The sequence below is a fragment of the Colossoma macropomum genome, unplaced genomic scaffold (genome assembly GCF_904425465.1).
Source record: "Colossoma macropomum unplaced genomic scaffold, Colossoma_macropomum, whole genome shotgun sequence".
Lineage (NCBI taxonomy): Eukaryota > Metazoa > Chordata > Actinopteri > Characiformes > Serrasalmidae > Colossoma > Colossoma macropomum.
In genome coordinates, this window is record NW_023494791.1 from 44640177 (window position 1) to 44658096 (window position 17920).

At 39.4% G+C, this 17920-nt stretch overlaps 1 protein-coding gene across 1 annotated transcript in view; it reads left to right on the forward strand.

The window, feature by feature from the left end:
* sgpp1 (sphingosine-1-phosphate phosphatase 1) overlaps positions 1–17416 on the forward strand; it is a 28572-nt gene extending 11156 nt beyond the window's left edge. Inside the window, exons 2-3 of the mRNA XM_036575136.1 lie at positions 2897–2986; positions 13772–17416. Coding sequence (XP_036431029.1) covers positions 2897–2986; positions 13772–14323 — 642 coding nt within the window. The 3' untranslated portion in view covers positions 14324–17416. The remainder of the gene's footprint in view (positions 1–2896; positions 2987–13771) is intronic.
* Positions 17417–17920: the final 504 nt, after the last annotated feature.

Consider the following 17920-nt stretch of genomic DNA (forward strand, 5'->3'; position numbering starts at 1 on the left):
TTGCTTCTCTCTGCTGAGCTAAGACAAAGTAGAAACCTCCAACCCCCCTCTGCGATTGCAACATAACAGATTTGTGCAGCCACCTCCGGTATAGATTGCTTTTTGTTCTGAGGGTGAACTCTTTTGTAAGGAAGAGAGTAGAATTACAATAGGCTGTAGGGAATTAGAGAACAGGTCCATATCTGTTCAGTAGGTTGAATACATTCAGTTACCAGTGGTTTTCTTTTGCTTGTCCACAACTGCAGTTATAACTGATGCAGTAAATACAATCTAGCAGTCATTTCTGATCAGCAGTCATGTGGTAATTTGGCATCATAAGATCTTATTGGTTTAGGCACAGCAGTTTGAATGAGCAAATATGCATTGAGCCTACTGTGTATTTCATTTGGTAAACACAGCATCTAAATTAGGTTCCTTTGAAAATCCTAATTTTCTATTCAGTTTACTAATAATTTACTATTCAGTTATACTTCCGTGACATCCTGGTTCATCCCTAACTCATATAGTACTTTCATTTTAGTTCCAAAATCTCAGAGTGCTTTATCTGGCAATATAAGTGAAATGGACGATAAAACACCATGGTCTAGACCAGGGGTCGCGACCCAAATGTTAAAAAGAGCCATTTGTCCTCTTAACAAAAATCAAACCACCTTGGGAGCCACAACATTTTATGTCTGTTTTTCCATTTTGGCTGTAAATATGTCTCAGTATGTGCTACTGCAGTTACTAGTATAGACAAAAAATGTGATATAAATAAAAATGCAGACTTACTTTGCTCTGCTTTAAGCTTTAGCTCAGCTATAGCTGCTTTTCTCACATCTCTGGCAGGAAACTTTTTGGCAAAAGTAGAATAGTTTCTTGTAAAATATTCGATTTTTTACGAGGCTGAAGTCGCTTCTCATTCGCCAGCTTCTTGTTCGAATTTTCCTGCTCCACCTTAAATGGTGCCCGAGGCACCAGAACGTAACTGCTGCTCCATTTAAGGTGGAAAGCCTCGGGCGCCGCTCTGTAGGCGACCCTGCCAGTCTGCAGTGACAGCAGAGGAGGGTAAAGTTCAGCTCCTCACTGCTGGGCTTTAGTTACATTTAAAGCATCATATGCCTTCAAAGAGGGGGGCAATTATTTATTATCACCCCCTCTAATTCTTTGGTGATACGAAGCTGAAGTCAGATATTCACCAGCTTCTTGTTCGAATTTTCAGCAGTTACATTCTGGTGCTTCAGGCGTCAGAACTGCCGGACTATTTAAGGTGGAATGGGAAGTTTAGCCAGCTACCGAGACATCAACATACTACTAGTGGGGTCTTTTTATGCTTGTTATGAAGAAAATGACCATAATACATTGAAACGAAATTAAACTAAGATAATACAGTGGTTATCGTAATTTTTTAATGGAGAAAATTCTCACATTTGTGGGTTTCTTTGATCTCTTGTTCAGTCATCTTGCCGATTTTTCTTTTTTTTCCTCATAACACTGTTTGGAGTGTCTCTGAAAAACCTCCGTTTGGAGGGCCATGTAGCCCCAACACTTCGCCCTACCCCTCTATCTCAACAAGAATTGGGACACCCTGCCCCTAGACGTGAACGCGCAAAACAGAGGGCTAAGGGCTTAGTGGTAGGGGTGAGGGGTGAAATGGGATTGGGCCGAAGTCTGCGACACAAAAAAGCTCTATGCAGCGTTTTCCATGGGAATTAATGCAATTTTGCTTGTGAAACTTCACTAGTGTGACTGAGCTTTTATCTCAGGATGTAGTCATTAGCTTGAACTAGCCTAGAGGTACATGTAGTGTCAGAAGCAGCTCAGAGAGTCTGAGAACATCATGATTAATTAGGGTGTGCATGTCTACACATCTTTATATCTGTGTAGTTCCTCCAAAACCTCCTCTTCTGATTAGAGTGCTTACTCTGCCTTTAGAAGTCTAGAGTTATTACTGTCATTATTATATGACTAACAGTGTAACTGCTGTAATAATTACAGATTTAGTTACATAAGGAATGACGCATTCAGTTTGCCTTCTGTATCAACGGGTTTGGGTTGACCTTTTTCTCTTCGCTTCAGGGTCAAAAAATGACAACCATGCAAAAATGTACAGGATGTTTTTTTTTCTGTAGAACCCGCAACACTAACTGCATCAAAGTGAAATAATAATAAAATATATCCTCTTCTGGTTACGAACTCAATTAGATTGAAAGTTTACAACTTTGACTTTTCGCAGAGATTTTGCACGGATTGTTTCAAATAGCTGAGTAATAAATAATTCATATAAAATTAAAAAGTGATTTTGTAAAAATAACTCAGAGTTTATAAACTTTATCAACAGTTAAACATCTATAGACTGCAAGTGTGGGTGTTATTTGCAGTGCTGTAGTTGTGGTGGCCCATATGACAATATTTTTATCGTTATAGTTATAAATTTTGCTACAATACGCTTTCCTGAGCATATTGTGGGCATCATCAGTACTGAAAGAGCACTGACTAACTTTGTTTCATTATAAAGTGAACATAATTAGGCCAGTTTAATTGAATTTAGTGCAGTTTGTAAAACATTGGATAAAAATCATTATAATTTTAGTTTATTGTTGTTATTATTATTATTATTACTATACAATTTTAAATGTGGCACCACATGTTCTAATTTGTCTTTTCCAACTTATTAAATGTCAGAAAAAAGATATATCATGATGCATATTGTGTATTTTGATATCATTTTTTGGCCACATCGCCCACCCCTAGGCTGTATTCTTGTTCGGCAGGCTACTGCGTCTCGGCCCAGTGTGTGTATGTACAGCATGATTGTACCCACATGTCAATGTGGCATCGGCGGAACCTGTTCAGCATAATGAGCTCTAAAGAAGATGTCAGTCAAACTGTTTTTTGTTTCTTTCTTTCTCTGCAGTATCCGTTCCTGCTTGGAGTCGCTCTTGCTCTCAGCTGGTGTGTACTGGTGTGTGTGAGCCGAATCTACATGGGCATGCATTCTGTCCTGGTAAGCTTTGAAACACACACACACACACACACACACACCCAAACACACACACACACACACACACCAAACACACACACACACACACACACACCCAAACACACACACACACACACACACACACACATGCTCTATTTTTTAAATAGTTCTTTTGAAGATATTATTTAAACCCTGTTTTGTTATTATTGGATTCTGGAATCACATCTGACAATGACGACCAGTTTAGCCTGGTTGCGAATACACTGAAGAAGGCGTGGTCAATAATGGTGCGGATTTCCTATGAAAAATTGATGGTTCAATTCCCGAACACCGTGCTGTACCAGTGAGGGTGGAGACAGTCCATTTTAATAAAAATAAGTCAGTAAATCCTCTACAGAGAACAAATCTGCCTTTTTATGCCAATTTTTATATAATTTAACCGTTTCTATTTTTTTCAGGGTGTGTTTGAGTTTAACAGTTGGGGAACAAAATAAAACATTAAATGTTAAATATGATGTAACTTTTGAACAGGCCATTTTTTTTTTTTTTACTTCCCAGGTAAATAAACATAAATCATACATCAGATGTGCAGAACTGTGTTTTCTGCATCGGAGATGTGAACTTACTGTCATTTAGAAAAGCCGTGATTTGACCAGAGGTGCCCAAACTCTGACATACAACTTTATATAGTTAAAACGTTTGCGCTGATTTTCTGTTTCTTGATTCAGTTCATGCAGTAAACCAGCTTAAAGTTGGTCTCATGCAGAAATACATCTGTTTATTTTTAATGTGATTGTTTTAAACGTTCACAATGCTACCCCCCCCCCCCGTTTATGCCGGCGGTGAGCTGGTCAGGAACCGAAACACCACAGCGCTGAGAATTTGCCACCACAACAGCTCAGTTAGACATACTGGAGAGGAATAATGAGAGCAAATGGTCGGGCAGTTGTTTTTTGTTTTCTTTCGCGTATGAGTGTGCTCTGTGATTTTGTGCATTTGGGCGTACTACAGAGAGCATTGCATCATGGGGAAAATCGCTCAAGTGTTTCTTTCCTGGACCGGATAATTGCAGTCAGTTGTAAAGTGTCTGTGTGGTCTGAAAGTTGGGAAAGCGTGTCGTCCCTGTAGGTCACTCTCTTACGCTTTTCAAGGCGAGGTCAGTGTGCTGGAGATCATGTCCTGAGGCTGCGACGCCGCTCATAGCGCCTTGATCCTGCTGTAACTGTGCGTATCCCTGTGGGAAAACATTACCAGCGACCAATTACAACCCCAAACACTCCCCACAGACCGCTCGCGTTATGTTAATGAAAGGAAATCCTCACAGAGAACCCACAAAAAAGCTGTTTTTTACTCTTTACTATTGGATATTTACTGTGTGTGTTATCTCATATCTGGCTGTTCATGTGACCACAGTTACTTGTGAATTTTGCATAAATGTGTAAGTTATTTAAGTACAACATAAGATGTAGAATAGTAGTGATTTACATATTATACCGTTTCAGTACATATTTCAGTATTTCTGTGTGAAATTGGCCACATTTGTAGGCATTGCTGCCCCCTGATAATGTCTAGGAGTTTAAAGATTGTATTTAGGGCCGGGCAATGTGACATTATATATCCTTACAATGATAAATTATGTCATTATACAATATAGTTTGCTTTTCTGAACATATTGTGTATTTAGAATTTACAACTATTGACCAACTGTGTTTGCACACAGAGGAATTAGACCTCCGCATTTAACCCATCCATACAGTGAAACACCCACACTAGTAAGTGCACACAGTAGGGGGCAGTGAGCACACTTGCCCAGAGCGGTGGGCAGCCCTATCCACAGCGCCCGGGGAGCAGTTGGGGGTTGGGTGTGTTGTTCAAGGGCAGTTCAGTCACGTACTGTCGGCTCAGGGGTTTGAACCGGCGACCTTCCGGTCACAAAGCTGGTAGAACGCTGACCACCTGTGTGTTTCATTATAAAGAGAGAATAATTAGTCCCATTTAACTGGGTTTAGTACCAAATATTGAATAAAAATAATTTTATTCACGGCTTTTTTATGTAGCACTACTAGTTTTTTTTTTTCTCTTTCAAATGATTAGATGTCAATATTGTGTATCGCGAACATTTCTCAAAATATTGTGATATTATATTTTTGCCCACCCCTAATTGTATTATGTCACTTAAGAACACTAGAACAGAAGTGTTTTGTGTGTGTAGATCGACAGTGCACTCACTCGCTGAATGAGAAATGGTGCTAACTAGGATGGTACAGTGGAGCTGTACTCTGATCAGCTCTCAGCTTCATTATTAGAGCGAGACAAAGGTGAAAAAGGTGAGATGTGTTGCTTTTCCATTGTTTACAGACTTTAACGTCTGTTTGGCGCTGCTGCCATGGTAACGCTGAATGATGGCACATGCGCAGTGGAAAAAAAGCTCATGAAGTCCGATCTGAGCGTCACATTAAGGTCGCATGGCCACGAATCGGATACGTATTCGATCTAGGACCACATATGAAAGTGGCTCAGGTCGGATTTGAAAAGATCAGATTTGTGTGTCCACACAGCCCTGAAAACATCAGATCTGAGTCACCTTAGGGCAAAAAATCTGATTTGTGCCACTTCAACCTGGTAATGTGAACGTAGTTTAAGTTCACACGGCCATGAATCGGATACGTATCTGATCTAGGACCACATATAAAAGAGGCTCAGGTTGGATTTGAAAAGATCAGATTTGTGTCCACACAGCCCTGAAAACATCAGATCTGAGTCACCTTAGGGCAAAAAATCTGATTTGTGCCACTTCAACCTGGTAATGTGAACGTAGCCTTAGTCTGTATATTTTCTCCACAATGAAACACACAGTGATTCCAGTGCTTGAGTGCATCCCTCGTATAGATGACTTTAATAGCTTTAATGACACCTTTCAGGATGTCTGTGTCATCTTGTCCTGTCCTGTCTGCCTCGGCCAAAGCACAGACGGGTCTGTGAGGGTGTGGATTGTGAGGTTTTCCCTTTCAGGAGGTGATTTTCCCTGAGCTTGATGATCTAATGGGTTCGGTCAGGGTGTGTTTGAGGCAGGGCGAGGATACTTCAACTCTGTCTCTCATGTGCTGTAAGTGGTAGTGTCATGCCTGGGATGACCTCATGTGCCTGGTTGTCGTGTTGGGGTGCCGAGCAGCCGTCTCCAGTGAGACTGTTTCCATGGTTACGGCCATATTGTGTGTCAGGGGTGAGGTTGATTGAGTGACTTCAGAGAAGAAGCAGCCAGACTCCATTAACACAGGCTCATCAGTCTCGAGTAACAGCCCATTCGTTCCTCCTTTCTGCTGTACTGTATGATTCATTTCTTTGTTGGATATCTAAAGAAGCCCGAGTTGTTTTTAAGCCCGTCTCCTACTTTTCCACCAAACCTAGATGTTTTCCACAGTTGCTAAGTGACGGAAGCCTCCGTACCAATGAGGTCAGTTGTCAGAATCACTGTGATGAGATTTAAAGGGGAACTCAAATCAAAATTGCTTAATCATTCAAGTGTTTAAGTCAAAATTGTTCACCATCGTAGTACTAGAAACCAGACGTCTACACTACAGATATCACCATTTTATCTGCCATCCAAAATGACCAGTGAACATACATGTGTCTTATAAGGTTTTCTGTGTCACGCTGATGATGGTTAAATAGTGCTAAATTAGAAAAAAATAAGTTTTTGGGTACTATTTTTCCTTACAGCGTCCTGCATGTATGCCCACACCCTGCGCGCCTTTTGTGCTGATGGGTCAGCGGCGTTGCGTCACATGGTGTCAGCAAAAGTCAGAGCTTATGTGAGTAACGTTATTCATCTGAGGAGCTGTGATAGCTGATAGTTCACCTCCCTGTCTTGCCCCATAAACTGGTGAGCAGAGTAGCAAGTAGTTTGTTGTTAACACCATCAATTTCCATTCGCTCTGGGTTCTTCTGCTTCGGCACCGGCGGGTTCAGTCTCTCTCTCTCTCTCTCTCTCTCTCTCTCTCTCTCTCTCTCTCTCTCTCTCTCTCTCTCTCATTCACTGAACAGGAATCAATGCCAAGCAACACTAGAGCTACAGAAAGCGAAAAAGTTCAAAACAGTGGAGCGAAGTTCCTCCAGGACCAACATGGTGCAACAAAGTGCAAACATGCAGGCATAAGTGTGCAAACATTAAACTAGAAACAATACAATAAATACGAAAAAACAGACATTAGGCACAGTAAACAGACAGGACACCGTTCGACGCCGATTGGGTGAATACAGCTGCCGTACAAACCTTTTTTTGAACCTTTTCGCTTTCTGTAGTTCCAGTGTTGCTTGGCAGTGTTATCTGGTCAGTGAATGCGCCGCCCGAGGACCTGATTAGTCAAAAGGAACGTGAATTTGAGGAGGCGTTAGCCATGTTGAACGGCTGTAGCTACATGTTAGTATCTACAAAAGCATGTTAGCTGGCATGCATTGATCTCAGTTGAGAACATGGTTTTGACAGGAAACACGTCCTGGAGTAATATTTTATTTTTACTAAAAATAAGTTTTTGGCCAAAACTTTATTTTTACTAAAAATAAGTTTTTGGCCAAAACTTTAATTTCTCTAAAAAATTCTCTATTAAGGCGCATTTCACACCAAACCACTCTGATTTTGTTTACATGTAGACCATTGAATGATTAAGTAATTTTGCAGAGTCGGTGGAGTTTCCCTTTAATGTTCTTCCGTTTGTAATCTTTAACTGTTGGACTTGAAGCATCTGATGCATAAAGTTTAGTGAAAAACATGTTAAAGTGTCTCAAGGTATCATGGGAAGCATAAAGCCTTACCAGATCTGAAAAAGCTTTTAAAGAATTGGAAAGAAAACATGAGACGTTTAGATCACGTTTGAATTTACATAGATGCATCTACGATCGCAGATGATGTTTTCTGCACAGGCCGTTAGAGGCCGTTTTATACACTTGGCTTATTTTTGTTTCCAGTTGTTAAACGTGTAATTTCATTGGTTTTCACTTTTCCGAAATCCACGTACAGAAACCTAGCAACGTTGACTGGTTTACACTATTTTCAAAACCTACTAATCTTTTCTTAAAATATAATTTCCTTTCCATGTGGCACAAAGCATTGTAGAACGAATCACGCTGAGCTCTCACTGAGTTTCAAACAACTCATCCACAGCTGCCTTTCACTCTGTGTGCCTCGGAGAAGCTCACAAAACAGAATGTGCTGTGTTGATGTTACTGGCATGATGATGATTTCAAAATTTGACACTTAAACTTTTTTAACCTCTTATGCTTGTGGGTTTTTCCATCTGAATTTACAAGCCCACATCGTAAGGCAAATTATTCAGTAACTGCTTGAAATAAATGTAATTTATTTATAAAGCTCCTCAAATTAACAGAACGTGTTTTATGATCACACATATTGCTATATGCTTACAATTTACTGCTGAAAGCCAAAAATCTTAGACGCTCTTTGTATTATTTTATAAAAATAATTTTTACAGAGCAGATCACTGAAGAGACGCCATCTGTTTATAGTTTATAGCCCAGATTTGTGGAAAAATGGGTCGAAAAAAACCTTAAATAAAAGAGTTCAGCATCTTTTATTATAAAACTACATTACCCATCTGTTTGACTGGAAAGAGGACAGTTACAGCTCTCATATGACCCCCACCTTTTGAATTAATTTTATGAAATATGAAAGTTATGAAGTAAAGAATATGACGATGTGCGTTTTGGAACCACCGGTGGTCCCACAGAGTTAAAAGGTTAAATAGCTGTTAGACGATCTTTAGTGTCAAAAGATAAATAAAGAGGGTTTTTTTTTGTTTTTTTACTTTTTTACAAATTTAGTAACGTCGGATTTTTAGGTTTGTGTCAGTGTCAGTTTTACTATATTTGTGGGGAAAAAAAGCTAAAATGTTAAATGTAGTTTAGCATTATTGATAAGTTACCGTGGCCTCATTTATGAATTATTAACTCCGCACAGTGTGGCTCATTGTGACCTGTGCTGTACTTTGTGCTTTCATTGTTCTGTAACAAATTACATGCCATGTTGTCGTTCCATGTTCCCCTGAAAGACATGAACATTTTTCACATTGCCACTGAATGGATGCCAGAGAAAATGCTTAGGAACATCAGGCCGCCTTACATGTTTGAACAGACACTAAACACAGCTTTGAACACATTGTTTGAACAGCTGGTTTTGTAGTTTAAGTACAGCCTCTATGTGGCATCAACACAGTGCAATAAGAAACTCTTCTTTTGGGGGGGGTGGAGAGTAAAGCGCACCATGGAGTGGTTTTCTGACAGCAAATCAAACACTTACAGAGACGTGACGGAGAGGGATGAACTTCTAGTCACGCCTCCTTGAGTTCATGTATCCAATAACTGCTTAATTAGACCTTAAAATTTTACATAATCATGACTTTCTGAACATCATTCTGGCAGCTGAAACCACTAAGACTACAGTGCCATCCCGGCTTCATAGTTACACATTTATTGCTAACAAAAACATACGAATCAATGCCATATATATATATATATATATATATAATAATATATAATATATAATATTATATATAAAAATGCACAATATTTTAGATAATTATTTAAGTTGTTATTAATAATAACCAACATAAACAAATATTCAGCCAAGAAATGCAGTTCCTTTAAAGTACGGTGTTGTTGCTAAGCAACCACTGACCGCTGAATGAGGAGAAAAACTGAAGACATTTCATGAATTTCTTTGTACCTTTTTCGTACAACAGTGAACATATGATAACACAGCACTGTTTAATGCAAATACAGTTTATAAGTACTTTTTGGTCACCAAATTAGCACCGTGAGGTCTCTGCCAGTCTGACGACGCCACTTTTCTCACACTGAATCTCAAACGGCTCCCTGCTCCCTACGTAGTGCACTACGTCGGAGTTTAAATACTGACTCCTGCAGCCCAGCAATGCAAAATATCACTAAAAATGGTCATTTGGGATTCGTCCACATTCATACTCGACAAGCAGTCACGATTTAACAACAGATGCTGGAATTTCTAAACTTAATGTTTAGCCTGTTGGTTAGCTGAGCAGCCGAGTTCTAGATAAGAAAATAAGTTTTCAGACCCTCAGTTTAAACTAAAACGGGTTCTTACTTCGTCAGTACACTCGCTGCTCCGTGTGATCAGCGTTAGAGTCGAAGATTAATGTGTTAACAGCAGAAGGGTTTTTTGTGCTGTGGCGCAGTGATAGAGTTCAGTTGCTGTGAGGCGTCATAGGAGTGGTATATCGTAGATTTTACAACGGCTTCGAACACAGCTCAGCCAATCAGATTTCAGGACCGAATCAGATTTTTTTTATATATATATACATAATGCCATTTTTTAGAAATGTAGTTAAAGTTGTGTTTTCTTTGCATTATCTGTAGTAAACATTAGACTCCTTCATCAGTTTCCTGCAAATTGAGACTGGTTTAAAAACAGGTGCACCATGGAAAAGCTCTGCTTTATCATCTGTGACGCTTCTGGTTTGAAACCTATTAGCAGTTAAATCATGTTCAGAACCAAGAGAAATGATCAGGTAATGTGGGTTAATGAGATGTGAAATCATAGCGCATTTACTACACCGTTTTATTGTATTAAAACATATTGAATGAAATTTCTCTATTATCCAAGCCTCCTCAAGCCTAGTTGTGTGAACTGTGGGGCAGGTTATGCACTTTCAATATTTTATCGCTGTTGGAGGGGAAAAAAAAAACCTGTTGCTCCATTTTTGTCATTTTTTTAATTATTATTATTATCATTATTCTTACATAAAGTAAACATGCCAGTTGCCCTTTACACGGTTTGTAAATGATAAATGGATCAATAAAAACGGTCTAAAATTACTGGTTAAATCTTGATACTTTGACGTACTTTCTTCTGTAAGGATAACTATTTCGGAGATAAGAGGTTTCGGGTTTTGTTCTGACCATGATGACGTATTATTATAGATTCTGAATTTATCTCTGATACATTATTTACAGATACAACACTGGCTGCTCTACTAGCGTCAGAGCTTTTAGGACTTGATGGCTTGAGGCTTAAAATTGTGATGCACATGCATTTTGGACCCACGTTGGAGAAATGTGCCGACTCCTTTATCAGGAAGCTGATAAAACAGTAAAGCTGTGTGTGATTTCAGAGAGACAGCTGATTTTTCTCTGTAGTGGAATGAGACTTTAAACCGTGTGACAAGGTCTTGAGATTATCTGGCAGTTCAGAGAAGATGTGCCTGTAGAAGTTCACTGTAGGTCTAACTCGTGAAACTAATCTCGGACGAGATTAGTTTCACAAGTGAGTTTTAAGCGTTTTAATGTAGATGTTACCAGTTTATTTGTGTGATTTTTAGTTCTGTCCAAATTTGCCATTTCAGTAACGTTTAATGGACTTTTAATGCAGTTCTGTGTTCAGAAAGATCACCTGCTATAAAATGAACTGTAGAAATAATCACAGTTTCTTTTAGTTATCAATCCTGTGCAAATTGAAATGCTATTCTGTTGTATTTTGGAAGTTTTTTTTTTTATTTAGGATTAAGGAAGTATTAATATGCTTCTGATTATTAAGAAAATATTAAGATGCTTCTAAAGCTACGTTCACATTACAAGCCTCGTTGCTCAAATCCAATTCTTTGCTCAAATCCGATCTCTCTGACACGATGGTTCACACTCGTTTAGGTAAGTGACTCAAATCTGTCATTAATGTGATGAACCGGCGTCCTGAAATGACCCTCATGAGCTCATCTTACTCAGTAACGTCACGTGAATGAATCACGAGCATCATCAGCACAAACTAACGAGCAGAACGAGCTTCGCTGAGAAGATCATTAACTCTGATCAGCTCTCAGCTTCATTATTAGAGCGAGACGAAGGAGAAAAAGGTGAGATGAGCTGCTTTTCCACCGTTTACAGGCTTTAACTTCTGTTCGGCGCTGCTGCCATGGTAACGCCGAAAGATGGCGCAGCGCGGAGCGGAGAAAAAGCACATGAATTCCAATCTGAGCGTCACATTAAGGTCGCATGGCCATGAATCGGATACGTATCCGATCTAGGACCACATATGAAAGGGACTCGATTTGAACTCAGATTTGTGTCCACACAGCCCTGAAAACATCAGATCTGATTTTTAAGGAAAAAATCTGATTTGTGCCACTTCAACCTGGTAATGTGAACATAGACTAAGATCCCTTCTAATTTGATTGTGCCTTTTTTTGGTTCCCTCTAAATGCAGTGAACATATTAGCAGTAAACAGTAATGCGTAATTCGAATAGACCCTCTTAATTCTGTAGTTTATGCTGAGGACATCCTGTGGAAACTTTCCTGTGTGGACATATTTTGAGAAAACGTATTCCACCTGATTAGTACTTCATTACATTTTAAGTCTTTCTTAGTTTCACCATTCTGTAGTTTGTAGCTTAATAGATTTTTTTCTATAGTAGTTGTACTAAGCAGATGAACTATGAGTACCAGTTAGACCCAGCAGTACAGCTGTAGCAGCTGTAGCAGCTGAGCTTATGAGAACTGGGCACAAAGGTACCCAAATCACAGATGAACTGTTGGGTACATGGAGGGAAGATCCATCAAGCACAGTGTTCTAGCTATGAACTGTTTCAATAACAGTGGGTGAATTGTTCTTTGAATAGAGCATATATAATACTGTGCAAAAGTTTTAAGTACCAGAGAACATTATATTTAAAAAAAAAAACTATTTTATCTGGGCACTACTTTTTTATTTGCTCTGGCGAAAATGTTTTTTATTGCACTTATATATAAATATAAGAATAAATGCAGTGACAATAATGCCAAAAGTAGAGCAAAAAATTCTTAATTATTATTTTTTTCTATATTCATGTTTTTTTACATTTATTCTAATGATATGATGATTTTACAATCAAAAATGCACTCATTGCTGGGATAAATCATTTTAAACAGTTTGCTGAGGTGCCTAAGACTTGAATAGTACTGTACATGTACAGTGATAATATAAAGCTGATAAAAAATTGATGCCCTGCAAATTTACCTTTTTTGGGTGTGACGTTCTGGTTCCCAGAACTCAGGTGCATGTCTGTTTTGTCCAGCTCCTGAATGAGAACGAGGCCAAAGGTGAACCTTGAGGCACTCAGGCAGTTAAATGTGCTTAAGAGCCAGAACATCACTGAACTATAAAAATATAAAATTAAACTATAGCTATGTGCTGTCAGTCCTATCTAGTTTTAAACATGAATAGGGCCAATTTAAATAAATAAATAAATATTTAAATAAATGGAGTTGAATGGAAATGGAGTGGAGTTTAAAGCAAATGGAGTGGAGTTTAATGCAAATGGAGTGGAGTTTAATGCAAATGGAGTGGAGTTTAAGGAAACTGAGTTTTTGTAAAATGAATTGCCAGATGTTGAGCTGTATTAAGGCCATGGCACACTGACCCAGCATTTCCCAACAAACCGCTATATTCTAATATTGGCATTCGGTTTTGTACGGTTCTAGAGTGATAATGAATAAACCAAATGAACCAGCGAGAATGGCCTGAGAACTTTCTAGAGCCTTAAACTCTGGAGAATTTACTGGTCCTGGATTTTGTATTCCTGGATGACAGTAGGTGGCCATTCCCTTTCATCAGCAGTTCAGTAAACTATTAATATTTGCAAAATCAGATTCCGATCTGGAGCTGAAGATCTGTTCTAGACTCCAAACAGTCCCACTCTAGCCCAGTGTTTGGTGTTGATGGGTTGGTGTGCTCTGGCCTTTAATCCAGTGAACTACCACCTAACATTGTTCCTTTTGTTTTCCTACAGGACGTCATTGCCGGTTTCCTCTACAGCTTGCTAATCCTGGTGGTTTTCAGTCCTGCCCTGGATGTGATCGACACGTTTAACCTGTCCTGTCGCTACGCTCCCATCCTCATAGTGTCCCTTCATGCAGGCATGGGGCTCTTCTCCTTCACCCTGGATACGTGGAGCACCTCTCGGGGCGACACCGCTCAGATCCTGGGCACCGGGGCAGGAATAGCCGTGGCGTCCCACCTTAACTACCAACTGGCCCTGATCCCAGATCCTCCAGCCTCCATGCTTCCATTACAAGCACCAACCCTCAGCTTCAGTCTGGTGGGGCTGTGTTTGCTCAGATTCGTGCTGGGAGTAATAATGCTTTTAGCAACAAGAGCTGTGATGAAGGCCCTCACGATCCCTCTCGTGTGCTGGTTTGTTGGAATTCCAAGCGGAGACGTCCGGAAGGCCAGGCAGAATATGCAGGTGGAACTGCCGTACCGGTATATTGTTTACTGGACAGTGGGATTCAGCGCGTTCTTCCTTGTGCCCTCCTTCTACTTTTGCATTGGCTTATCCTGATTGGGTGGAAGGAATGTCCAGCAAACGTGGTGTCTAATCAGATTTGTCTCAGACTGCTGAACGGAGCTAATGCCAGCCTTTTAGCACTGCAAAAAATGATCATCCCCCCAACATCACCCAGAGCAAAACATTCAGAGTTCAGCATAAACATTAGTAATAACTTTCGTGAGGTGTTTATACTAAAACCTTTAAAAAGAGACCCAAAGCAATGACTTCCAGTCCATTTTACAACAGTGTGTAGCACATTTACAGCTTTGTGTTTTACTTATAGAGTCTTTGCAACTCTAAATTCTTATTTTTCTAAAACCAGATCCATTCAGCCCAGAATTTATTGTCAAATTTACTGTCCTTTGTCGCTTCTCTCATTTATCAGCGTGATTAGTAACTAATCGAAGGGTTTGTTTGGACTGAAAGGCTGGATTCGGGAGACACCATTTCATCTTTAATGGGCACATATTTTGTACCGGTCTGTGGTTGTTCTCTAGAACTTTTCAGGTTTCAGTAGCACCTTGGATGCTTAAAGACTTTTCCAAAAAAATCATCCCATTATTTGGGATAATGATGTTAACATGTTTGTTTTTTTTTTGTTTGTTTGTTTGTTTGTTTTAGGCAGCAGCAGTCTGAACCTTGACTGAGTTACTTTAGATGTGTGGATTTCTTTGACTGAAACATCTGACAGAAGGGCTGTGACTGACTGAATGACCAACCGACTGATGCTCAATCTCACCAAATTAACTGTTAAACCTCAGTAGCCTTCAGTTATGACTGAGCAAAGAAGAAAAGTAAGGATTAGGGTAGTTAGATTACTTTACAGTCTGGCCCAAACCTGACCGAGACCTAGAAATAAGCGCTTTAACGCTGTCTGAAGTTTTTAGACAAGGTCTGAAAAGGTTCAGTTCTACATAGCAGACAGTTGAGTTTAACTCTAAACTCTTCTCTTAGCTTAGTATTGCTATTGGCCATTTTAGGCTAGAGCAGCATTTGGCTTTTTGACCCTCTAGCCTAGAGAGCCTAATGGCATTATATCTTTTTTCCACTTTTGTAGTATTTTCATCGCCAGTTTCTCGCACAAATTAATGCTAGTAATTCGCGTTTGGTCTCCTGTGTACAGATTAAGATCTTAGATTTCATATAAAATTGATTCTCTTATAAATATTTGTTAGTCCAGGGTTAGGCTTAATCCATATCTCTGAAACTGTGCACATTTATGCTTGGGAGATCTTCTAAGAGGAGCTTTCTGACTTTCCTTTTTACTTTTATTTCCCCCTTGAAATCACCAAGTTGATCTGCTGCTTGAAAATATTATTACTGCATCTGTTGTTTTATTCGTTTATGTGCGTTTCATTGTTGTAAATGAATAGCTGGACTACTGAAAAGACGGAGGAATGTTAGGGGCTAACCATCTTCAGTAGAGTCCTCGAGGTGACCGTAGTTCTAAAAATGTTCGCATTTTATACAAAAATCTCTTTGTTGATCGCAACTTGAGCTTTTGCCTTTAGACAATCAATTTTAACCACTATGGTAGGATTTTTTTAAGGGACTTTTAGGTTTAAATGCTTGTGATCTAAGCTTTTATGTGCTAAAGAACTCTTCATCAAAGAGTGAGGAGAATCTGTTCTAATTACATTGAATTGGAACAGGTTTGCAAGGAATAGCTATTAAAGGGGAACTCCACCGATTTTGTAAAATTACTTAATCAATCAATGGTTTAGATGTGAGCAAAATCATTCCAGAGAAATTTACAGAGTCAGAGTTGTTCACCATGATAGTACTAGGAACCAGACGTTCGGTGCGTTTAATGGCTCCAAAAGCAACATCCCGTTACGTTATTATACAAAATGGTCATGAATGCAAGGCTTGATACCTGAGCCATTGTTTTGTGATAGTTTTGTTAGAAAGTTTTGGCCTAAAATGTATTTTTATAGGTTAATTTTATAAGGTTTTACTCCAGGTTTAGTTCTGTGTTTCCTTTCAAAACCACTTTCTCAACTGAGATCAATGAGCACGAGCTAATTTGCTTTTGTTGTTACTCGCCTGTAGCTACAGCCGGTCAGCACGGCTAACGCCAGCAGCAGCTTTTGTTTACAGTTTATTTTTTCTTAATATTTTGGAAGATTGCAGAGTATCAGAGGACTTCGAGGAGGTCAGGATCCAAATTGTCATAGAGAGAGAGAGAGAGAGAGAGAGAGAGAGAGAGAGAGAGAGAGAACCTGCCAGCGCCGACGCAGAGCACACCCAGAGTGAATGGAATCTGCTGGTCTCAACAACAAACTACTTGCTACTCCACAGTTCATGAGGTAGAATAGTGAGGTAGATAGCTTTTGTTTTCTTGCGTGTTCCACTTTAGACAGTCTGTTCTAAGCTAACGGCTAACAGTGATATATATGCACAGTGGCAAATGACGACTAATTGATGTGTAAATCCGCGGCTCTGCAGTCAGACACTTCTCCAAAAGACGTGCAGAGTGGAGAGGTACATGCAGGGCGTTGTAAGGAAAAAATAGTCCCCAAAGAAAATATATTATTTAAATTTTCAGGATTTTACAATGATCAGCGTGACACACAAAAACATACAAGACACCTGTAAGTTCACTGGTCATTTTGGAAGCAGATGAAATGGTGATATTTGTAATATAGATGTACGCACGTCTGGTTCCTGGAACTACAATGGTGAACAATTCTGACTCTTAATTTATCAAGAAAGGCACGTTTCACACCAAACCACTCTGAATGATTTTGTTTACATCTTAACCACTAAATAATGAATTAATTTAGGAAAATCGATGGAGTTCCCCTTTAATTCAGTTTTCCGTCTGTTGTCTTAATTGTAGAAGTCTGGTTTTAGGCTAATGTCTAAAAGTGATTGAGGTACTGTTTAAAATGCACTGTTCCCAGAATGCACTGTTCTTACAGGTGCCGGGGTGTATCCAGGGTCACCATAGGTGAGATGAGGCTGGTCAGGCGAGTTTTCTGTATTCCTCTGGCCTTGTGTGTCGTCCGCCTGTCTGCTGTAACGGAAGGCGGGTTTTCCTGAGTTTCACGTTTTGTAAACAGGATGTTTTGTTGGGCTCGAGTTGAGGGTGATAAGAACAGAATTTTCAGCATACAAAACGAACAACTTCCCTGACCGTGAGGTCAACCATCAGCAAGCGTGAAGCTTCACGACCTTCTGTTGTTAGAACTGACGCTTCACCACCAAGTTCCGCAGTTGAAAGTGATCGATCGCATTCAGAGGTCACGATAAAGGAAGGCTGCTGTTGTCTTCTCTGCAGTGGCTTTTCATTCTGGACCAGTCATTAAGGTCTCCAGGTGTAAATTCAGGAGTCTACAGGTTTGGAAAATGAGAAAAAAGTAAATTAGGTTCACAGCCATCCTCTCGCTTAACACATCGCTTAGTTTGTGATTTTATAGTAGCTAATTTATTTCTACATTGCTGATTTACTTGCATGTGATTGGAGATGTGGAAATGTAGTGATAATTTGGCCTAAAATTCATAGAAACTGTAGGCTAAATATTTAAAAACCTAAATATTTATCTACATTAAGTCTGCAGCCTATAAGTTCATATAATTAATTGGTATCTGTATATTTGTATATGC